Genomic DNA, 24725 nt, shown 5'->3' with positions numbered 1-24725 from the left:
TGTCAAGAATGTGTCTTTTGAATGCAAACAGGCAGCTTGCTAGCTAACATGCTAACTAACTAATTAACTAAGCAAACCAAACAAATCAACCTCCAATCATTTCTACAACTCCCATTTTGGATCAACATGTTGAATTAGCAATGAAAAAAAACAGATTTCAAATAACAAAACAAATCAACTAAATATGTACAATATTTACAGGACCTCTCAACATATGCTGTATTTGCAGCGTCATGGCAAACAAAATACAAAATAATTTACTGTAACTCAAATAAACACACACAGATGTCTCACTTGCCACAAGGTTTTAATTTTTTTCATATAAAAATAGCCATCTCATCATTATCATCAAAAAGTAACAATGACCAATGTACACAAAGTGTTAATGCTTTTGTAGAATTCACTTTTGATTCATTCTTTTCACAAGGAGTGCTTTCACTGAAAGCAATGTCTCTTTGATGTCTTTTGAATTATCTAAAGGTTCATGTCACATTTCCTTAGGAAATTAGAATAGAGCGAGATTACGTCCTGCTTTGTTCGCTCTAAACCCAGGGTCATATTCATTAGAGCAAATCGTAGCAAAGTTCCTGCAATGTAAAACAAAGATGAGTTTTTATTGGACAAGTTTGGGTATGTCCTCCCTGTTTTAGTCCATTTTCTTCTGTTTGGTACCTAATGAATACGACCCAGGAGTGGCACACACTCGCAATAAATACACCATAAAAATGTACCCTCTCAAGGAGGTCTCTACACTACATTACATTTGGTCAACATGCAAAATCAACAATGACACAATATTCCAAATGAGTCCTTGATTTGTCGATATCAAAACAGTTTCTTCATTTCCATCGACATTGGATTGAAAAATTATATTTTATTATCTGATAACTCAGATGTAACAATCATCTGTGTTATAAGTGCAGATTCTTCATTCACTAAGATTTGGAATCAATCACACTTTCTGAGATGCTTATTGAAAGCATAGAGAAACCCTGTTTGAAAAGAGAAAGTGCTGTGGGTCTAATACAAGACTGGGGGAGGGAAAGGAAACAGAGAAAGAGAGACAGGTGAGGGGATAAGGGAGGAGGGAGAAAGTCTGAGTAACACTCCGCATTAGAGAATCTGAAAATAAGGGCTGAGGCTGAAACAACAGTCCTTTGCCAATACCTTTGTTTCAATCTGGACAAAAGCCTGAACATTGTATGAAGACGTACTATTTAAACATTTTTCTTGGGGTAAACCCCTTATTTTTGGAATATGTTTGTCTCGGTGGATACCTTTCCTAGTGTTCGATGGTTGGCTGAAGGTTTGTATAGACGTAGGCTTGAAACCGTCACAGACAATGATAAAACATGCTACAGTACCATAAGGAGATCATTTTGACCAGACTCCATGGGAAGGTAAAAAAGTATGTGGACAGCCTTCAAATGAGTGTAGTCGGCTATTTCAGCCACACCCATTGCCGACAGGTGTATAAAATCGAGCACACAGCCATGCAATCTCCATAGACAAACATTCACAGTATAATGGCCCGTACTGAAGAGTTCAGTGACTTTCAACGTGGCACCGTCATAGGATGCCATCTTTTCATCAAGTCAGTTTATCAAATTTCTGTCCTGCTAGAGCTGCCCTGGTCAACTGTAAGTGCTGTTATTGTGAATTAGAAACGTCTAGGAACACCAACAGCTCAGCCACGAAGTGGTAGGCCACACAAGCTCACAGAATGGGAACGCCGAGTGCTGAAGAGTATACGCATAGAGCATAAAAATGTTGTCCTCGGTTGCAACACTCACTACCGAGTTCCAACATTGGGAGCTTCATGAAATGGGTTTCCATGGCAGAGCAGCAATACGCATGCCTAAGATCACCATGCCCAATGTCAAGCATCAGCTGGAGTGGTGTAAAGCTCGCCGCCATTGGACTCTGGAGCAGTGGAAACACATTCTGGAGTGATGAATCACGCTACACCATCTGGCAGTCCGATGGACGAATCTGAGTTAGGTATATGCCAGGAGAACGCTACCTGCCCGAATGCATAGTGCCAACTGTAAAGTTTGGTGGATAAGGAATAATGGTCTGGGGTTGTTTTTCATGGTTCGGGCTTGGCCCCATAAGCCAGATGTACACCGATTTAGCTATCCCAGACAAGTTGTTGAGATCGGAGACAAAATCCTCATCCCTACAAAGGGGCGACGCTCGTTTAATATGAACGGGTCAGAGATGCAATTTGAGGGCTACTGATCTCGTCTTTGAGCAGTCCCAGACGTCCCCATATTTTCAAACATGTTTGATTTTATCGGCACAAAATCTGAAATGCTCTTGTTGTGTGAGATGTGCAATGAAATGTTTTGAGAACGGTGATGAGCAATAACCAACGAGAGCTCGCCAAAGAAGAAGCCAGTGAGATGATGTCGTTGTTTCGCATCACTCAGAATGTGTAGACTCTCGAGAAGGTGTGATGAATACTACTACTATGCATTTGTACTTGCCTTTAATCAAAAGACTCAAATTGTTACAGCTGTGAAGTTCTAGAGCAATGTTATTACATTCAAAATGTTGGCTAGATATTTCAACTCTGTATGGCAAGCGTGAAAAGACTTGATGCTGCTTTGAGCCACAGCTCGTTGTAGCCACATTAAATCTAATCACATCCTCACATCATTGTTTTCGCGAGACAATGTGGCATTGATAATCCTCAAGACCAAGTGAAGAATCTTATAGTGTGTGACCCACATCTGTGCCACATCATTTTGTGTGCGCACCACTACGTTGGCAAGACAAAAAGAGAACTACAGGAAAGATGGTTGTTTAATGTGAGAGGTTTAGTGATGTTAGGACTTTGAAAGACGTGTAGTGTACTTTAGTTCCAGTGATTGGAAATCGTAACACTGCAGCATACAATGAATGACATTGTAGACGATTCTGTGCTTCCAACTTTGTGGCAAAAGTTTGGGGAAGGCCCTTTCCTGTTTCAGCATGACAATGCCTCTGTGCACAAAGCGTGGTCCATACAGAAATGGTTTGTCGAGATTGGTGTGGAAGAACTTGATTGGCCTGCACAGAGCCCTGACCTCAACCCCATCTAACATCTTTGGGATGCTTCTAGCCAGGACTAATAGCCCAACATCTGTGCCCGACCTCACTAATACTTTTGTGGCTGAATGGAAGCAAGTCTACGCAGCAATGTTCCAACATCTAGTGGAAAGCCTTCCCAGCTGTTATAGCAGCAAAGGGGGGACCAACTCCATATTAATACCAATGATTTTGATGAGCAGTTGTCCACATACTTTTGACAATGTAGTGAGGGAAATCTCAGGCGTTCACTGTCACCCTTCTTAGCTAGGAGGGTAACCACACTATACCCTGAGCTATAGCCTTGCACAACCCAGCATTTTCCTTCTGAGAATCATATGAAGAGCAATATTGTAAAATTGTTCTACAAGTTATATTATTGCACTTCAGTGTGAGCTGGTTTGGGCTTCTCTATGCCCCATGGAGGGTGTTGTCTAGGATCCATCTTCAACTCCCTCTGTCTGACCCATCCAATGGGGTGACTCACTAAGCTGTGAGGGCATGCCCCAGGAGCAGGTTAGCCAATCAGAGCGAGGTTTGGCAGTTAAGTCTCCTCCCCCTCCATTGATTCAGCTGCCCACTCTGACGTAGGTGACCCGTCCCTTGGCAGAGCTCAGACTGGCAGTGCCCGTCTTGAAGAATACAAGTTGGTGACCTGGGGACAGAGAAGAAGAAAAAAAATGTCAATAAATGTGAATAAAAAGTGGAAAAGTAGGAGAGACCTTAAGAGGAAGACATTGTGTTAAATGAGCTGAATGCACCCTAGCAAATGCGTACCTTCTACAATGTATTACCTGTTCATTGCATGAATGCCATGACAATCATACAACGCCAGAAATGGCAAAAAAATTGAAAGAGACTGAAAAGAAAGAACTGCAGTGTGTAGAGGAGGTAGAGACTGAGAGAGATACTGTATGATGGGTGAGAGGAGGACGAAGAGTGAAGAGAAGGAATATGAAAGTGCTGTGGGTCTAGACGTGCCTGGTTCAATAAATAGTGATTTCCATGCTGATGTGCTCCTCTCAGACTAAGCTCTAATGAAGTGTGTGTGTGTGCCACCTACTAGAAAGGAGGGGTTAGTGATGAGAGACGACGGTACTGAAGGCCCTGCCTCTGTTTGATCAGAGAGACATCTGACAACGCTGGGTACTTTACCTCCCACACACACACACACACACACACACACACACACACACACACACACACACAGTACTTTATGAATAAAACACACAGACACAGATACACACAGGCAGCCACACGAATGCAACCCACACATTGTCTTCAACCATACAATGATAACCCGCCTGGATTTGAACCTTCCCAAGTTCTCTCATGTCAACCCGCTCCTCCGAACACTCCATTGGCTTCCAGTCGAAGCTCGCATCCAACTCTGTTCTGCCACCTCAGGTCTCTTGGCCCTCCCACAACTACAGGAGGGCAGCTCCCACTTATCCCAGTCCAAGCTCTTCTCTGTCCTGGCACCCCAATGGTGGAACCAGCTTCCCCCTGAAGCAAGTACAGAGTCCCTGCCCATCTTCCGAAATCCTCCTCCCCCTCACCTCAATCACCCTCCCCCGAACAAATATCAATAATAATTATCCCTTGTAGCTCTGACTCTACTGATAGCTATGTTATTAAGGAACAATGTACTTTCTATGCCTGTGATATGTGGTTGTCCCACCTCGCTATCTTAAGATGAATGCACTAACTGTACGTCGCTCTGGATAAGAGCGTCTGCTAAATGACTGAAATGTAAATGTAACTCTTACCTGTCCAGGTGGTCTGATTGGTCACTACAAATGCTTGGCACTGGGCATGGCGCTCACACACACCAATAGCCTCTGTGATGCTGAAGACTGATAGCAGACATCCATCGTGCTGATAGGATGGCCAGCAGCGGTAGTTCTCCTCAGGAATAGAGGCATCCACCACATGCTTATAGTCTGGAGAAGACAAGGAGAGAAGTCATTTAGTTAGCAAGGAAGGGTGTGTGTGTGTGTATACAGTGCTTTGCGAAAGTATTCTGCCCCCTTGAACTTTGCGACCTTTTGCCACATTTCAGGCTTCAAACATAAAGATATAAAACTGTATTTTTTTGTGAAGAATCAACAACAAGTGGGACACAATCATGAAGTGGAACAACATTTATTGGATATTTCAAACTTTTTTAACAAATCAAAAACTGAAAAATTGGGCGTGCAAAATTATTCAGCCCCCTTAAGTTAATACTTTGTAGCACCACCTTTTGCTGCGATTACAGCTGTAAGTCGCTTGGGGTATGTCTATCAGTTTTGCACATCAAGAGACTGACATTTTTTCCCATTCCTCCTTGCAAAACAGCTCGAGCTCAGTGAGGTTGGACGGAGAGCATTCGTGAACAGCAGTTTTCAGTTCTTTCCACAGATTCTCGATTGGATTCAGGTCTGGACTTTGACTTGGCCATTCTAACACCTGGATATGTTTATTTTTGAACCATTCCATTGTAGATTTTGCTTTATGTTTTGGATCATTGTCTTGTTGGAAGACAAATCTCCGTCCCAGTCTCAGGTCTTTTGCAGACTCCATCAGGTTTTCTTCCAGAATGGTCCTGTATTTGGCTCCATCCATCTTCCCATCAATTTTAACCATCTTCCCTGTCCCTGCTGAAGAAAAGCAGGCCCAAACCATGATGCTGCCACCACCAAATCATCAAATCAAATCAAATTTTATTTGTCACATACACATGGTTAGCAGATGTTAATGCGAGTGTAGCGAAATGCACCATGTTTGACAGTGGGGATGGTGTGTTCAGGGTGAGTAGCTGTGTTGCTTTTACGCCAAACATAACATTTTGCATTGTTGCCAAAAAGTTCAATTTTGGTTTCATCTGACCAGAGCACCTTCTTCCACATGTTTGGTGTGTCTCCCAGATGGCTTGTGGCAAACTTTAAACGACACTTTTTATGGATATCTTTAAGAAATGGCTTTCTTCTTGCCACTCTTCCATAAAGGCCAGATTTGTGCAATATACGACTGATTGTTGTCCTATGGACAGAGTCTCCCACCTCAGCTGTAGATCTCTGCAGTTCATCCAGAGTGATCATGGGCCTCTTGGCTCCATCTCTGATCAGTCTTCTCCTTGTATGAGCTGAAAGTTTAGAGGGACGGCCAGGTCTTGGTAGATTTGCAGTGGTCTGATACTCCTTCCATTTCAATATTATCGCTTGCACAGTGCTCCTTGGGATGTTTAAAGCTTGGGAAATCTTTTTGTATCCAAATCCGGCTTTAAACTTCTTCACAACAGTATCTCGGACCTGCCTGGTGTGTTCCTTGTTCTTCATGATGCTCTCTGCGCTTTTAACGGACCTCTGAGACTATCACAGTGCAGGTGCATTTATACAGAGACTTGATTACACACAGGTGGATTGTATTTATCATCATTAGTCATTTAGGTCAACATTGGATCATTCAGAGATCCTCACTGAAGTTCTGGAGAGAGTTTGCTGCACTGAAAGTAAAGGGGCTGAATAATTTTGCACGCCCAATTTTTCAGTTTTTGATTTGTTAAAAAAGTTTGAAATATCCAATAAATATCGTTCCACTTCATGATTGTGTCCCACTTGTTGTTGATTCTTCACAAAAAAATACAGTTTTATATCTTTATGTTTGAAGCCTGAAATGTGGCAAAAGGTCGCAAAGTTCAAGGGGGCCGAATACTTTCGCAAGGCACTGTATTTGTCACTGGCTGGGAGAGATGCACTGAGGGTCCTGTACACATGTAATGAGTTAGCTCATTGTGTGAGGGAAAGGGAAAGGGAAGGAGGATACCTAGTCAGTTGTACAACTGAATGCCTTCAATTGCAATGTGTCTTCTGCATTTAACCCAACCCCTCTGAATCAGAGAATACTGTACCTATCACTCCTAAATCTTAAATGGGACCCCCCCGCCCACCCCCAAACTTCTCCCTCCAACTATTTTTATACTTTGAAATAAAAGGTGATTCATAAACAAATGAGATTGCATTTGAGTGTAAGCAGTTGCAATTTAAATGTACATTTTCTATGCCAATAATTATTATATCAAATTACAGAGTGAATGACAAAATGCTCAGTGTTTTAACCAGATTCAGTGTTCCACTAAGGATCCACTAACATAATGAGTGTGTTCGATGGACATTTAATAAAAGCAAAACAGAAATCGAAAAATACAAAATAAATCAAATTAAATAAGTTTGCTTTGCCAAGGCTCATATCAAAATACTGCTTCTAGCCAATAGCATGTCTGTTGTAGAAAATAGAATAGTCTGTTTTGTGTCCTGGGTTTTATGCTCAGTAGAGCAAGCCTTATTTCTCAGAGTGTTCTCAAGTGGAACAATAACTCCATAGATATGCTGTACAACCACAGTACGTTACTGATTAAGCCTGACCAGACATGGTTAGCTGGATCTGATGTGGAAAATAGAATCTTGAGTGCATGGCTACCCAACGTCGTTGCAACTAACCATATACAAGTATCAATAAGTAGTTTGAATGGTCAGACTTTTGAATTTCAACAATGAATTTCAACATTCCAAACATGCTCAATGGGTGACATGTCAGGTGAGTATACAGGCCATGGAAGAACTGGGACATTTTCAGCTTCCATTGTGTACAGATCCTTGCCTGCCCATACCATAACCCCAACACCCCCATGGGGCAAACCGCTCGCCCACACAACAACATACACACGGTCTGCGGTTGTGAGGCTGGTTGGAGATTCAGCCAAATTCTCTAAAATGACGTTGGAGGCGGTTTATGGTAGAGAAATTAACATAAAATGATCTGGAAGCAACTCTGGTGGGCATTCCTGCAGTCAGCATGCCAATTGCACACTCCTTCAAAACTTGAGACATCTGTGGCATTGTGTTGTGTGATAAAACTGCACATTTTAGAGTAGCCTAAAACAAGGTGCACCTGTGTAATGACCATGCTGTTTAATCAACTTCTTGATATGCCACACCTGTCAGGTGGATGGTTTATCTTGGCAAAGGAGAAATGCTCACTAACAGGGATTTAAATACATTTGTAGACAACATTTGAGAGAAATAAGCTTTTTGTGCATATTGAACATTTCTGGGATCTTTTATTTCAGCTCCTGAAACATGGGACCAACAATATACATGTTGCATTTATATTTTTTTTCAGTGTAGTTAAGTCTAATAAAACACAGATTTGTTCATATGCCTTAATAAACTGTAAATATTAATACAATTGTTAAATATCGAGCCTAGCTGGTTTATCCACAGAAAAAGACAGCAACATGATTGGCTGAGATAATGAGTGGGCAATATATGAGAGAGATGAGTTCGGATTGATCTGCCATGTAGCGCCCTTCTGTCTATTTGAGCGTAGTAAAACTGCATAACTGTTGCACTCCACTGTCTGGAGGACCGAGTTTTAAAATCAGTGGAATTAGACTTTGATAGCTAAGGAGATGGAGAAAACACTTGTCTCTGGATTACTTCTTCAAACTAAGGGCAACCATAGCATCTGTGACAGAGCGAGAAGCGTACATCCAGATAAGATAGTCTAGCTTACTACATTTTCAGATATTAAACATTTCTAATTTTGTCAGAATGTAGTTTTCAATTCAAGTGAAAATGTACTGTTAGCTAGGTAGCTAACATTAGATGACTGGCTCATTAGCTAACATTACGTGTATGATCTGTGTAGTAATATTATTTGTATATCAGAGCCATTTGCATTGCTAGTAGTAGCCTAATGTTAGCTAGCTAGCTAACATTGAACCTGCTAGGTTATCTACCTGCTGATTCATGCAGGGTAGTAAAGTCATGAGTTGGGATTATGGTTCATTGTTTAGCTAGCTAGCTAGCTACATGTCTTAACAAAAGACTCTGTTATGTAAGTACCCATTTCAATAGAATGTTCATGATGTCACTGTGACAGCTGTTGATAGGTAAATTCACTCTGGCTATCTACTTCGATTTCAGAGCACTTTCGTCTGAGTGTGCCAGAGCACAGAATATCTGACACATTTATGAATGCGCAACACCCATTGAATATGGCCGGTGTCAGTAAACGTTGGCAAAAAAGTGTAAATTGTTACCAACAGCACCGTTGCAGTCACCAATGCTTTGGATAGCACAAAAACAGCTACGGCGATTAAAATGGTCAGAGTGAGCTGGTCTCTCATTTGTGTCTGGAAGTAGCTCGCAAGCTAGCCAACTTTAGCCAGTTAGATTGGGTGCTTGACTGCTGTTGTTATGACAGAACCCTTAAAGAGATGGGTGGGCTAAAGCTTAAGAGGGTGTGAATGATGCTGAATGGATGTAGACAAAGAAGAACTCTCCAGTAGGTGTACCAACACATTCAAAGGCCATTTCCTCAAAAGTGAGGTTTCAGGTTTATCAACTTTCAAAGCAGAATTACTTTCCCATTGTTCTAGCTCTGAGTCTATACTTTTATCAAATGTAAAAAACAACATTTCAACATTGCTTCATAAGACTGAATCGAGTCGGTCAGTCACATATGCTGAGCACTTGTTGGATGCTTTTACTTCACTCTGTGGTCCAACTAGCTTCACCTGGAATGCTTTAAAAACAGTCTTGAAGGAGTTCCCACATATCCTGAGCACTTGTTGGCTGCTTTTCCTTCACTCTGTGGTCCAACTCATCCCAAACCATCTCAATTGGGTTGAGGTTGGGGGATTGTTGAGGCCAGGTCATCTGATGCAGCACTCCATCACTCTCCTGTTTGGTCAAATAGCCCTAACACAGCCTGGAAGTGTGTTTTGGGTCCTTATCCTGTTGGGAAGAAAATGATAGTCCCACTAAACACAAACCAGATGGGATGGAGTATTGCTGCAGAATGCTGTGGTAGCCATGCTGGTTAAGTGTGCCTTGAATTTTAAATAAATCACAGACAGTGTCACCAGCAAAGCACCCCCACACCATCACTCCTCCATGCTTCACGGTGGGAACCACACATGTGGAGATCATCCGTTCACCTACTCTGCGTCTCACAAAGACATGGAGGTTGGAAATAAAAATGTCAAATTTGGACTCATCAGACCAAAGGACAGACTCCAGTCTAATGTCTTTTGCTCGTGTTTCTTGGCCGAAGCAAGTCTCTTCCTATTATTGGTGTCCTTTAGTAGTGGTTTCTTTGTAGCAATTCGACCATGTAGGCCTGATTCATGCAGTCTCCTCTGAACAGTTGACGTTGAGACGTGTCTCTTACTTGAACTCTGTGAAGGATTTATTTGGGCTGCAATTTCTGAGGCTGGTAACTCTAATGAACTTATCCTCTGCAGCAGAGGTAACTCTGGGTCTGACTTTACTGTTGCGGTCCCCATGAGAGACAGTTTTTAAAAATAAAAACCATCCAAACTTTTGACTGGTACTGTATCTGCATGATAATGAGCATATGTGTCCCCATTCAGGAAACTTGGCATATGTTGCAAGTCACGACTTCACAGGAGAGCCGTTTGAACGTAAAAATTTATTTTTGGGCAGAAATGCCATCACGAACATGTGAACTTTCATGTGCCTTAATAACAAACTTGTATGCCATCTGTAAATATGAATAAAATTGTTAAATTATGAGCCTTGTTGGTTAAGCCACAGAAAAAGTCAGCAACCTTCCAACTAGCCATGATTGGCTTTTATAATGAGTGGGCTGGACATGCAGAAGAGGAGTTTGGACTGGTCTGCCATATTGAAGGCGTCTGTCTAATTGAGCTCGTCAGTCTGTGTTGGTAATAAGTGTTGCTGTGGTTCATTGTTTACCTAGCTAGCTAGCTATATGTCTTAAGCTAAAGTGTACTGTTAGCTAGCTAGCTAACGTTAGCTGACTGGCTCCCTAGCGGACGTTATTATTAATTTCCCAGAGCTGTTCGCTTTTCTAGTTAGAGCCTAATGTTAGGCAGTGTTGGCACTTTGTTAATGGTTGTTTAGCTAGCTAATGTTAGCTGGCTGGCTCATTAGCTAACATTACGTGACGCGTGTACATCACCCATGGAATATGGCCGGTGTCAGTAAACGTCAGCAAAAAAAGCACAATGAAATTGTTGACAGCAGAGCTGGTTAGGCTGTTTTCATGTTATCCAGAGGTATACAAATAATCGGCCAGAGCGTCATGTGCGCTCCGAGAGCGAAACAAGATGGGTGGGGCTAAAGCTTAAGAGGGTGTGAACGATGCTGAATGGGTGTAGTCAAAGAAGAGCTCTTCACTAGATACCAAAATGTTCAAAGGTGATTTTCTCAAAAGTGAGTTTACAAGTTGATCAACTTTCAAAGCAGAATTACTTTCCCATTGTTCCTCAAATGCAGTGTATGATATACCATTTTGTAGTCTCTACATTTATCCAATGTAAAAAACACCATTTCACATTTTGCTACATAAGACCGAATCCAGGTGGTGAGTCACATGTGTGTACTGGTTAGTATGTGACCCATGAATCAGCAAAGAAAGAGATGTTTCAGTAGCCAGTAGGTTGTGTTTTTAACTGAGACAGACACATATACCATTTACATGAAGCAGTGTAAGCGTCTGTACTTATCCTGCACAATCAGGATCCAGTTATCCTATGGTCTGTGGGTTTAACTAAGCTTCACAGGACTGTGACAATGGGCCAGATCAGAAGAGGGCAGCTTCAAAGCAAGTCCCCACCCCCTTTTAAAAGCCTCCCAGCCTGTGAATCATTGAGTCCGTTTTTCTCTTTCTCTGTTACTTAATCTCTTTCATCGTCTTGGAATCAGACTACTCTTTTTGGTGTTGGAATAAGGAATAGACATCACAACACTGCTCTCGCTCTCTTTCTCTGTCACTGTCTCTCTCCCCCTCAATCTCTATCCTTCCACCCTCTCTCTCTATACTGTGTATATATATACAGTGCCTTGCGAAAGTATTCGGCCCCCTTGAACTTTTGCGACCTTTTGCCACATTTCAGGCTTCAAACATAAAGATATAAAACTGTATTTTTTTGTGAAGAATCAACAACAAGTGGGACACAATCATGAAGTGGAACGATATTTATTGGATATTTCAAACTTTTTTAACAAATCAAAAACTGAAAAATTGGGCGTGCAAAATTATTCAGCCCCTTTACTTTCAGTGCAGCAAACTCTCTCCAGAAGTTCAGTGAGGATCTCTGAATGATCCAATGTTGACCTAAATGACTAATGATGATAAATACAATCCACCTGTGTGTAATCAAGTCTCCGTATAAATGCACCTGTACTGTGATAGTCTCAGAGGTCCGTTAAAAGCGCAGAGAGCATCATGAAGAACAAGGAACAGGCAGGTCCGAGATACTGTTGTGAAGAAGTTTAAAGCCGGATTTGGATACAAAAAGATTTCCCAAGCTTTAAACATCCCAAGGAGCACTGTGCAAGCGATAATATTGAAATGGAAGGAGTATCAGACCACTGCAAATCTACCAAGACCTGGCCGTCCCTCTAAACTTTCAGCTCATACAAGGAGAAGACTGATCAGAGATGCAGCCAAGAGGCCCATGATCACTCTGGATGAACTGCAGAGATCTACAGCTGAGGTGGGAGACTCTGTCCATAGGACAACAATCAGTCGTATATTGCACAAATCTGGCCTTTATGGAAGAGTGGCAAGAAGAAAGCCATTTCTTAAAGATATCCATAAAAAGTGTTGTTTAAAGTTTGCCACAAGCCACCTGGGAGACACACCAAACATGTGGAAGAAGGTGCTCTGGTCAGATGAAACCAAAATTGAACTTTTTGGCAACAATGCAAAATGTTATGTTTGGCGTAAAAGCAACACAGCTCATCACCCTGAACACACCATCCCCACTGTCAAACATGGTGGTGGCAGCATCATGGTTTTGGCCTGCTTTTCTTCAGCAGGGACAGGGAAGATGGTTAAAATTGATGGGAAGATGGATGGAGCCAAATACAGGACCATTCTGGAAGAAAACCTGATGGCGTCTGCAAAAGACCTGAGACTGGGACGGAGATTTGTCTTCCAACAAGACAATGATCCAAAACATAAAGCAAAATCTACAATGGAATGGTTCAAAAATAAACATATCCAGGTGTTAGAGTGGCCAAGTCAAAGTCCAGACCTGAATCCAATGGAGAATCTGTGGAAAGAACTGAAAACTGCTGTTCACAAATGCTCTCCATCCAACCTCACTGAGCTCGAGCTGTTTTGCAAGGAGGAATGGGAAAACATTTCAGTCTCTCGATGTGCAAAACTGATAGAGACATACCCCAAGCGACTTACAGCTGTAATCGCAGCAAAAGGTGGCGCTACAAAGTATTAACTGATAAGGTGGCTGAATAATTTTGCACGCCCAATTTTTCAGTTTTTGATTTATTAACAAAGTTTGAAATATCCAATAAATGTCGTTCCACTTCATGATTGTGTCCCACTTGTTGTTGATTCTTCACAAAAAAATACAGTTTTATATCTTTATGTTTGAAGCCTGAAATGTGGCAAAAGGTCGCAAAGTTCAAGGGGGCCGAATACTTTCGCAAGGCACTGTATATATATATATATATTTTTTACAGGGAAGGTTTACACACCTGTTCGAAGAGGAAGAAAGATGGCAGGAGGGGAGCAGGACAGAAAGTCTCTGTGTGCGACCTCTTCAAGATTTACTGTGTGGAAGTACACACACACACACGCATGCACGCACTCACAGCCACGCGCCGGCCCCCCTGCATGCGTGGCAGCAGACAGCAGTGCTCCGTGTAGTAAATAACTACAACTATTAGACGCTTTATGGCTGTAATTAAATGCTTTATGGAGCGCTCGCTTTCTCTAAATGCAGAACTTAAAAGCTTCTAGAAATGGCATGATGGGGAGAGAAAACAAGGAGTGCAGGGGAGGAGGAGGGTTGAAGGGAAGCATGCACAGGAGTGTAATCACGGGGAAAAAAAGCACATGACGCAAGGCCACATTCCACAAGGAAGCCCTGCATGGGCTAACACTGGCCACTGAGATTGACCCTACCAGTGTTCCTGTGTGATCGTACTGTTCTGTGTCAGTGAGAGAGGAGCTCAGGTTGGAGACTGGAGAGTGAGAGGCCTACTGGAGCACCAGTGTCTTTGTAAAGGTTAAGCAGACACTGTGTTCGGCCCTTTGGGCTGTGAGCACTCGTCAGTCAATAACTGTCTGCGTTTACTTTACACTGCCAATGGAGCGAGGCGAGGAGACACTGAGGGAGGCCAGGAAGGGAGAGAGAAAGAACATGTGAAAGTAAAAGATGACGAGCAAGGGGCACCAAGTGAATGTAAGACAGTGAAAACAGAATCCTCCAGAATGGAATGGAAAAAGGTGAAAGGATACAGAAGGAAAGCTGTAGAGCAAAGATGAGAAGGAGACAAACAGTGGGAGAGAGCAAGCTCACACTCACCCCTCTCCTCCCAATGCACCATGCAATTAGTAGACCTGTCAGTCTCTCCCATCCCCTATTGAGTTCCCTCCCGTTATATACATTTTCATATTTTTAACCCTAACCCTACTATTATTTGTCCGGAGTATATCTGATCATGGCTCTCTCTCTCCCCCCACCTCAATCCCCTGGGCACACACACACACACACATCTGTTTATGTATCCTTGTGGGGACCAAACATTTGATTCCCATTCAAAATCCAATTTTCCCTAACCCCTAACCCTAACCCTTAATCTAATCTAACCTGAACCTGTTTGTGTGTGCGTGTGTGCATATTTACCTGTTATGTGTGTCTGTGTGCTGTTCTGCAGGTAAAATCCATTTCTGTACAGGTGCAATACTTTCTCCAACTGAAGCAGCGTCTCATCTATCCCCCATATCAGCTCTCCTGAAACCAACACAGGAAGTAACATTCAGATAGTGCAACACAGTTTCAACTCTACACGTCAAACACAATTCCACAGAACAAAGGTTATGACTTATTATTATAGCGACATTAAAGCATACCATTCAACCAAATCCGTGAGGAACAAAAATGGCGTACAATAGCACAGACAAAAGAGGCCCAGCTCAGTCTTTGAACATGGATCAAGGGACATGGGGCAGTGTCTGTGTTTGCTTCCCTTAAAGTAGACACTGATCGGAGGTCGTTAAGCTCTCTGTCTGACTAGGAGAGATAGGATCACCTGACCCATCCCCCAGTTCGTGCACACACGCACAGATGCACATACACTAACACACAGCCCGCCCACGCGGCTTGCATCTTCACGGCCTGTTGTGTCCCAGTAAAACAGATCTCAAACACCCGGCTGACATACCAGCACTCTGATGAGAAGCCCGATAGGAGGGAGAGGAGTGAAGAAAAAGAAAGAGAGAGCAAAGGGGAAGAATATATATATGAGAGCGAGAGCGAGAGAGCGCCATCTCAGGCATATAACATGGATAACATGGATAGCATGGATAGCACAGAGAGGGCACCCACACCCACTGGGCACAACCTGGTTGAATCAACGTTGTTTCAACATCATTTCAACAAAATCTTATGACATTGAATCAATGTGGAAAACTGATTGGATTTGCAAAAAGTCATCACCATACAGACATCTCAGGATTTCTTGTCTCTTTTTCACCCAACTTTTAACCTAAATCCAGTGACATGGTTGAACGTTTTGTTGATTCACTTCGAATTCAAGTTAGTTGACAACTTAATGAAATGTACACTTACGTTCCTAAGTTTGGGGTCACTTTAGAAATGTCCTTGTTTTTAAAAAAAGCACATTTTTGTCCATTAAAATAACATCGAAATTATCATAAATACAGTGTAGACATTGTTAATGTCGTAAATGACTATTGTAGATGGAAACGGATGATTCTTTATGGAATATCTACATAGGCGTACAGAGGCCCATTATCAGCAACCATCTCTCCGGTGTTCCAATGGCACGTTGTGTTAGCTAATCCAGGTTTATCTTTTTAAATGGCTAATTAATCATTAGAAAACCCTTTTGCAATTATGTTAGCACAGCTGAAAACAGTTGTGCTAATTAAAGAAGAAATAAAACTGGCCTTCTTTAGACTAGTTGAGTATCTGGAGCATCAGATACTACTCTCTTCCTGTGAAGAGAGTAGTACACAGCGTTGTACAAGATCTTCAGTTTCTTGGCAATTTCTCGCATGGAATAGCCTTCATTTCTCAGAACCAAAATAGACTAATGTGTTTCAGAAGAAAATGATTTGTTTCTGGCCATTTTGATCCTGTAATCGAACCCACAAAATGCTGATGCTCCAGATACTCAACTAGTCTAATGAAGGCCGGCCAGTTTTATTGCTTCTTTAAATCATCACGTTTTCAGCTGTGCTAACAGAATTGCTCAATTATTTTCTAACGAAAAATAATAAACTTGGATTAGCTAACACAACGTGTCATTGGAACACAGGAGTGATGGTTGCTGATAATGGGCCTATGTACGCCTATGTAGATATTCAATTAAAAATCAGCCATTTCCAGCTACAATAGTCATTTACATAACATTAACAATAACATTAACAATGTCTACACTGTATTTATGATCATATTGATGTAATTTTCATTGACAAAAAATGTGCTTTTCTTTTTAAAAATAAGGACATTCCTAAGTGACCCCAAACTTTTGAACGTTAGTTTATATTTTAAAAAATGTGACTTTGAAGTGACATCTGTCCCCAGTGGGCACTCACCTGTGGCGTTGACTATCTTGTCCAGTAGGGGTCTTAGAGTGGGTGGGGCACTGTGAGGCAGCAAGTATGTAAAGAAGAACCTGGAAATTAAAATCAACACCGGAGTTTCAAACACAATAGCTGTATTATTTGGCTTCTGTTCATCTTATTAGTCATAAAGATATTGGTTTGTTTGTGTATAGTTTGTCCTCCGACAAATTAAAGGTAAGTTTCGGTGTTCTTCAAGGTTTAATTCTAGGACCACTAATGTTTTCACTATATACACTCTTATGATGTCATTTGGAAACACAATGTCAACTTTGACTGCTATGAGGGTGATATACAGCTGTACATTTCGATGAAACATGGTGAAGCCTCAAAATTGCCTACCCTGGGAAGTGGAGGGCGGATAATTTTCTACTTTTAAACTCGGACAAAAACAGACATACTAATTTTAGGTTCCAAAAAATAAAGAGATCTGTTGTCGGATCTGACAAATGAATCTCCAAAGTTGTGTAGTCGTTTTAAATAAATCTGTAAAGGACCTCGGTCGTACTCTTTTGATTAACATAACAAAAATATTTGAATTTTTCCGTCTTTGTAACATTGCAAAAATCAGAAACCTTTTGTCAAAAAAATATGCAGAAAAGCTATTCCATTCTTTTGCCACTTTAAGATTAGACTACTGCAATGCCTTACTCTCTGGCTACCTGGATAAGGCACAAAATAAACTTCAGCTAGTGCAAAATATGTCTGCTAGAATTTTGACTATAACCCACATGTTTTATTTATTTTGTATTATTCCAGTGCTAGCCACTGGATCCCTGTTAAAGTTGTTTTAATTAAATGTTTTAATCATCACTGTATGTCTAATAAATCACTGTGTGTTATTTCATTAAAACACTGTAACTCCAAATATACTTATAGCCCTTTCTTTCAGTCAAATGACCTAGTGGCATGGGTGGAATGATATGAATATCTTTCAGAATTTCAGATTTCATAAACATAAAAAAGTCTGTGTTTCTTTATATTTCCGTCTTCTGTGTAATATTGGGATGCAATCTCAAAATGTAATACATTTCAACTCTATATCTGACATTTTAATTTTTTTAAAGCCCATAACCATGTGTGTGAGGTGTATACTTTTGTTTCAAAGCAGATTTCTTTAAGACTACCAAGTAACACACTGTGTGACCCTGGTTTAGCCCACTGCAGTAAAAGGTTATCATTTATTTCCCGAGCCTCCTTTTGCCATTGAAATGCTTGGTCTAATCGTGTGCGTTTTAATACCAATGTTAATATATTTACAGACACAGCTGTGATTGGCAGATAGGATCATCCAGACTCTAGAGCAGGGGTCGGCAACAGGCCAAAACCGGCCGCAAGTTGTTTTTTGGGGCCCTCTAAAGTTTTTGTAAATAAAATACTAAAATCACCTGGAATTCAGCTAAAAATGTATTTCATTTCAATCTGTTTACCAAGTATTCCCACGAATAAAAAAAGAAATACAGTGCCCTCAGTAATTATTGGGACAGTAAGCATTTGTTCTTCTTTTGGCTCTATACTTCAAAACTTTGAATTTGAAATCAAACAATGACTATGAGGTTAAAGTGCAGACTGTCAGCTTACATTTGAGTGAAATTACAGTACTTTTTGTACATAGTCCACCCCCCATTTTAGCGGAACAAATTCACTTGTGTATTAAAGTAATATAAATTTGGTCGCAATTTGGTATTTGGTCCCATATTCACAGCATGCAATAACTACATGCTTGTAACTCCAGTGATAGTCAAGACCAATTCAAGACTAAGACCGGAGCAAATCAGGTCTGAGTCAAGACCAAGACCAGGGGGGGGGGGCGACTCAAAAACCAAGACCGGGGGGGACAAGGGTTCCGAGATCGAATCAAGACCAAGACCAGATGCGAGTACAATTCAAGACTATGATTGTAATTTTGCCAAATCACCACCGTAATAAAAGTTCAAAATGTCCAGTATGTCGGTGTTCAAATTTCAGAACATATGGATTCTTTAGACATTCAGAATAGTGAAAAAAATGCATGCTGAGGAAATTACAAATGATTACTAACCCCAACGAAGTGAAAAAAAGGGCCTTCTACATCTTCAGAGAAGTGCTAAGAATTTCTAAAATAATTATTATAATAATATTATTATTTTCAATGATGTTCTGATGTAATCTCTTCAGTTTTTGTTGGAAAGGAAGGGGTTAACACTGAATAGAAAAAAAGATCCAATCAGGATTTTTCTTTGCTGGGCTCTGGGGAGATAAATCTAGCTAGCTAAGTCAGCCATTGGCTAGGCCATCAGAAGCTAGATAAAGGCGTCTGTCATTCAACTGTATTAGATGATGCTGCCACCTCTGTGCTTCACGGTTGGGATGGTGTTCCTCCCCCTTTTCCTCCAAACATAACGATGGTCATTATGGCCAAACAGTTCTATTTTTGTTTTATCAGACCAGAGGACATTTCTCCAAAAGGTATGATCTTTGTCCCCATGTGCAGTTGCAAACCATAGTCTGGCATTTTTAATGGCGGTTTTGGAGCAGTCTTCTTGCTGAGTGGCCTTTCAGGTTATGTCGATATAGGACTTTCCTCCAGCATCTTCACAGTGTCCTTTGCTGTTGTTCTGGGATTGATTTGCACTTTTCGCACCAAAGTACGATCATCTCTAGGAGACAGAACGTGTCTCCTTCCTGAGCGATGTGACGGCTGCGTGGTCCTATGGTGTTTATACTTGCGTACTATTGTTTGTACAGGTGAACGTCAGATGTTTGGAAATTGCTCCCAAGGATGAACCAGACTTGTGGAGTTCTACAATATTTTTTCTGAGGTCTTGGCTGATTTATTTTGATTTTCCCATGATGTCAAGCAAAGAGGCACTGAGTTTGAAGGTAGGCCTTGAAATACATCCACAGGTACACATCCAAATGACTCAAATGATGTCAATTAACCAATCAGAAGCTTCTAAAGCCATGACATCATTTTCAGGAAATGTCCAAGCTGTTTAAAGGCACAGTCAACTTAGTGTATGTAAACTTCTGACACACTGGAATTGCTATACAGTGAATTATAAGTGAAATAATCGTTCTGTAAACAATTGTTGGAAAAATGATCTGTGTCATGCACAAAGTAGATGTCCTAACCCACTTGCCAAAACTATAGTTTGTAAACAAGAAATTTGTGGAGTGGTTGAAAAACGAGTTTTAATGACTCCAACCTAAGTGTATGTAAACTTCCGACTTCCGACTGTATTAATGCTAATTTGCTTTATTAGTTGTATTAGTAGTTGTAACAGTAGTTTTTATTAGTAGTTGTTCAAAACGGTTTTATGCCATTAAAATGAATGTAATTTTTGAAATTACTATTTAGCTGTTATTATAATTATTACAGTAGTTGGCATAATATTATTGTTACTAGGTATAGCTTTAGTTTTTTTCATTTGGACACTTGAAAACGAGATGGTGCATCTCAAGAGATTTCCTCCTGCAAATGTTTTCATAAATAAAATAAATAATCAAGGTATGAAATAATTGACATTTTCAAATACAATCTCTTTTGGGCTTAGTTGTGGTCAATTGGCAGTGTACCATCCGCTCTTAAAAAATCGTCCCGCGGCTGAATCTAGTTGCTAACCCCTGCTCTAGATCCTACCCCTCTTACCCCTTCAAAGTAGGAGGATACATATACAAATAAAAGATGACTGATCATTGGTCAGAATAATCAGATCAGATTGTGATGCCATGTTGTGGGCCAAAAATGCCATCCCACCTGAACATACTTTTTTTTCACTAAAAAGGGCATTACTGCACTGCCCCGTTACGACTAGGGATGAATTCAAGCCCTTGCTACATACCTACATGGCCCATCCAAAATTTTGCAGGCCCACGCACTAAAGATTTCTGGCTACGCCCCAGCACAGGTCTCCTTTCGAAGCAAGCAGCTGGATCGAGGGCTAACTTGTTCCTAGAAGGCGCATCATGTCATGCCAGCCTTTTTTCGCTATCCTCTACATGAGTGGGTTGAGTCACTGATGTGATATTCCTGTCCGGTTTTGCGCCCCCTCGGGCTCATGCGGTCGGGGAGATCTTCGTGGGCTATACTCAGCCTTGTCTCAGGGTAGTAAGTTAGGTCTGTTGATATCCCTTTGCTGGTGTCGGGGCTATGCTTTGGCAAAGTGGTGGGGTTATATGTTTCTCCCCTTCCGGGGGTAACTTTGGACGGGGCAACAGTGTCCCCTGATCTCCCGTCTCAGTCCCCAGTATCTGAGCTGCAATAGTCTATGTGTCCTATCTGAGTTTGTGTCCTATCTGAGTTTGAGTTTTCTTTACAGGGACAATGGACATTAATCAACGTTTCAGTAAAAGAGTTGGTTAATTTTCAACAGCCGTCCCTGGGCAGGTTATTGGTATATTGTGTGATCTCAAATTCTCATGTCCTGTCTGGTGTCCTGTGTGATGTTAGGCATGCTCCCTCTAATTCTCCTCTCTCTTTCTCTCTATGTCTCCCCTCCTGAAGGCTCTAGTTTTGTCTTATCTTGATTATTGTCCAGTCGTCTGGTGGAATGCAGCAAGGAAAGACCTAGTTAAGCTGCAGCTGGCCCAGAACAGAGCGGCACATCTTGCTCTTCATTGTAATCAGAGGGCTGATATAAATACTATGCATGCCAGTCTCTCTTGGCTAAGAGTTCAGGAGAGACTGACTGCATCACTAAAAAAAACATTCATGTGTTGAAAATCCCAAATTGCATAGTCAATTTACACACAGCTCTGACACACACACTTACCCCACCAGAAATGCCACCAGGGGTCTTTTCACAGTCCCCAAATCCAGAACAAATTCAAGAAAGCGTACAGTATTATATAGAGCCATTATTTCACGGAACTCCGTTCCATCTCATGTTGCTCAAATGAACTGCAAACCTGGTTTAAAAAAAACAGATAAACAACACCTCACGGCACAACGCCTCTCGCCTATTTGACCTATTTTGTGTGGACCCCAGAAATAGTAGCTGCTGCTTTTGCAACAGCTAATGGGGATACTAATAAAATTCCTCCCGGAAGGACCTGAGACCTAAGACCATGCCTCCAGACTCCTGGCTGTCCCTGTACCAGTCCATCTGGTCGTCGTGTTGCCGATCCAGTGATGCGGCTATGGAACCCTGACCTGTTTCACCAGAACCCCCCCCCCCCCTTCTCTCTCTCTCTCTCTCTCTCTCTCTCTCCTATGAAAAGCCAACTGACATTTACTCCTGAGGCGTTGGACTGTCGCACCCTCTATAACCACTGTGGTTATTATTTGACCCCGCTGGTCATCTAAACGTCTTGAAGAACGATCTGGCCTTAATGGCCATGTACTCTTATGACCTCCACCTGGCACAGCCAGAAGAGGACTGGCAACCCCTCGGAGCATGGTTCCTCTCTAGGTTTCTTTCTAGGTTCTTGCATTACTAAGGTGTTTTCCTAGCCACTGCTTCCTCATATGCATTGTTTACTCCTTTGGGGTTTTAGAATGGGCATATCTGTATAACTATTTTTTGGGGAACTGCTGATGTAAAAAGGGCTTTATAAATAACATTTGATTGATGTTGATTGATTACAACAGAACCACTCTAATCATACTATGATGTAACTAATTCAGTGGATGCTGATGTCCCTTTAAATCAGAGGAAGAGCTCATTGTCATGGCTGAAATGCAATTAACCCAACCCACCCTCCAATTTCTCCCTCCCCACCAGCCTCCACTGAAATAGTTAGATGATCATTTAACATGGCAGAGGTGTTGCTCCTCCTCACCTGTAGGCGTTGTAGAGGTTGCGCTTCTCGTTGATGCCCAAGCAGCGCCCTCTGCTGCAGGGGAGGGTGAAGTTGCGGGCGGGAAACTCCATGACGCAGTCGGAGGGGGAGCAGGGGGCCTCCTCTGTGCTGGCGTCATCCAGGTCTGTGACTTTGAGCTCCCCCGCCACCAGGACAAATTGGCGAGGCCTGAAGTCCAGCAGGGTGACAGAGCCCAGAGGGGAGTGGGCCAGGTAGTGGAGCAGACGCACTAGACTCAGACAGATCTGCAGCAGAGAGAGAGAGAGAAAGAAAGAGTTTGTGAGTGTAATGTTTACTGTTCATTTTATGATTCACTTTTGATTGTTTATTTATTTTCACTTGCTGCGGTCATATAAACATATGTTTCCCATGCCAATAAAGCTCCTTTGGATTTAGTTGAATTGAGAGAGAGGTTGAGAGAATGGTGGCTCCATATCTAAATCTGTTCAGGGTACATGAATCTACTTCTGTGCCAAATGTGGAGCCCTTATCTTAAAACAGTCCAGTTAGAGTATCCGCCCTGAAATTGTAAGGTTGGAAGGTTTTAGTGTAATTCTGTAGCAGATAAGAGAAATGACAGTGGGGATGAGTCAGTCTGTCATTATTTCCCTGATTCCATCTCTCTATTCCATTGCATTGTTCTCTATTCCACTGCATTATTCTCTTTGGGGTTGACTGAGAGCAACCCCCCTCCCGCCCCATTTCCTCTGTGAACACTCATAAATCCCTGAGAGAACCACATGAGTCTGTGTGTTTGTGTGTGCCCCTCTCCCATTGTGTGTGTCCAGGGGTCGAGGGTAAGGGCTGAAAGGGGCAAGGAAACACGTGAAAGGGGCAAGAGAACGTGTGAAAGGGGAATAGACACCTATATTATACAGACTATAAACCAAACATCTACGTTCCCAAGAGCAGAGAGGGGAGTGAGACAGAGGGAAAAGAGGAGGAGAGGAGGAGGAGCTGAACAGCTCATTTCTTTTCAAGCGAAACAAAAGCTGTTTTTAATGTACTGTGGATTAAGTGTGAGTGGGAGAGGTGAGACACAGAGCACTCAGGCGTGAGTTAGGGGCTGGAGTCTCTTTCTAACCCTAGTGAAGTAAGAGTAGTGCTAGAGGAATGCAACACTATGTCACACTATGCTTAAATGGGCAATTTGCAGTTGCTACATACATTTTTGGACTTATAAATGAATTGTATATATTAAAAAAAAACACTGTACAGGCTCAAAACATGGTAAAAACTTTCATGTTGATATCATGGATGGTCGGTCCTTGCATCTATAGTTCTGTCTATGAATTTGGGAGTGGTTACATTTCTCCAGCACCATCCCTCAGCTTCTTACCGAAACAGTGGTGAGGAATTAGCGTTCTTGTTGTTTCAACTGCTGATTGCCCGTTTAAATACTGGGTATTTTTTTTAATTGATTTGATTGACAGCCAGTTTTTTAGAGTACCCTATTCTGTCATTCTATTTCACCATACTGTGTATTGTAAATACTGCAATACAGGTTTGATAGAATGTATCTATAATTGATCATTTCCATAAATGTAAATGAGCCTGACGTGAAGGTTGACAGACAGACTGCTGGGTGGGTGTGGTTAGTGAGGATGGAGGGGTTAAAGGGGATATGGGTGTGTCTGTCTCACTGACAGGGGCTGCAGGCCAGGGCCATCAAAGCCTTTGTCAACGCTCACAGGAAATGGTTACAGACCTAAATGGAGCATTTGAAATTCAGTGGGTTTACAGCGCGCCTCCCCAGAGTCTATTAATGCCTCATACGAATTGCAAATGCTCAGAGAAACAGCATATTTTTCTTTCATTTCGCACTCCACATTTCAAGGGAAGGATCTTGGGTGACCTGACGCTTATGTTGTGGGGAAACAAAGGAGCAACCAAAAAAACCAGCACACACTGATGCTGCATGAACACACACCGCACACACAAGATCCAGAGATAGTAAGTGGTGACACTCCATTGAAATAGTATTATTATATTTAGGTAATAAACATGTAAAAAAATAATAATCTCATTGAATTTGTCTAACCTCATGCTCTGTTATTGCATTACGGTAAAATCGAGTTACATAGACAAAACCAAGACATCTTGTTTGAAATGCAATGGTTTCTCTCAAAGCTAGACAAAGTCATTTTTCACTGTGCTTCAGATCCACTGAGTGAACCACAAAGACATTTGCAGAGCCATTCAAAGAAAAGCAA

At 41.7% G+C, this 24725-nt stretch overlaps 1 protein-coding gene across 1 annotated transcript in view; it reads right to left on the bottom strand.

Annotated features, from left to right (window-relative positions):
- Positions 1–290: 290 nt before the first annotated feature.
- The window catches only part of LOC109899081 (extracellular tyrosine-protein kinase PKDCC), a 38775-nt gene continuing 14340 nt past the window's right edge, over positions 291–24725 (bottom strand). The window contains exons 3-7 of the mRNA XM_020494131.2: positions 22492–22757; positions 16702–16781; positions 14765–14872; positions 4842–5015; positions 291–3727 (exon numbers count right to left, since the gene is read on the bottom strand). Coding sequence (XP_020349720.1) covers positions 3642–3727; positions 4842–5015; positions 14765–14872; positions 16702–16781; positions 22492–22757 — 714 coding nt within the window. The 3' untranslated portion in view covers positions 291–3641. The remainder of the gene's footprint in view (positions 3728–4841; positions 5016–14764; positions 14873–16701; positions 16782–22491; positions 22758–24725) is intronic.

This window comes from Oncorhynchus kisutch, linkage group LG11 (genome assembly GCF_002021735.2).
Source record: "Oncorhynchus kisutch isolate 150728-3 linkage group LG11, Okis_V2, whole genome shotgun sequence".
In the NCBI taxonomy this organism is placed as follows: Eukaryota; Metazoa; Chordata; class Actinopteri; order Salmoniformes; family Salmonidae; genus Oncorhynchus; species Oncorhynchus kisutch.
This window is presented reverse-complemented; position numbering and strand designations above follow the sequence as displayed.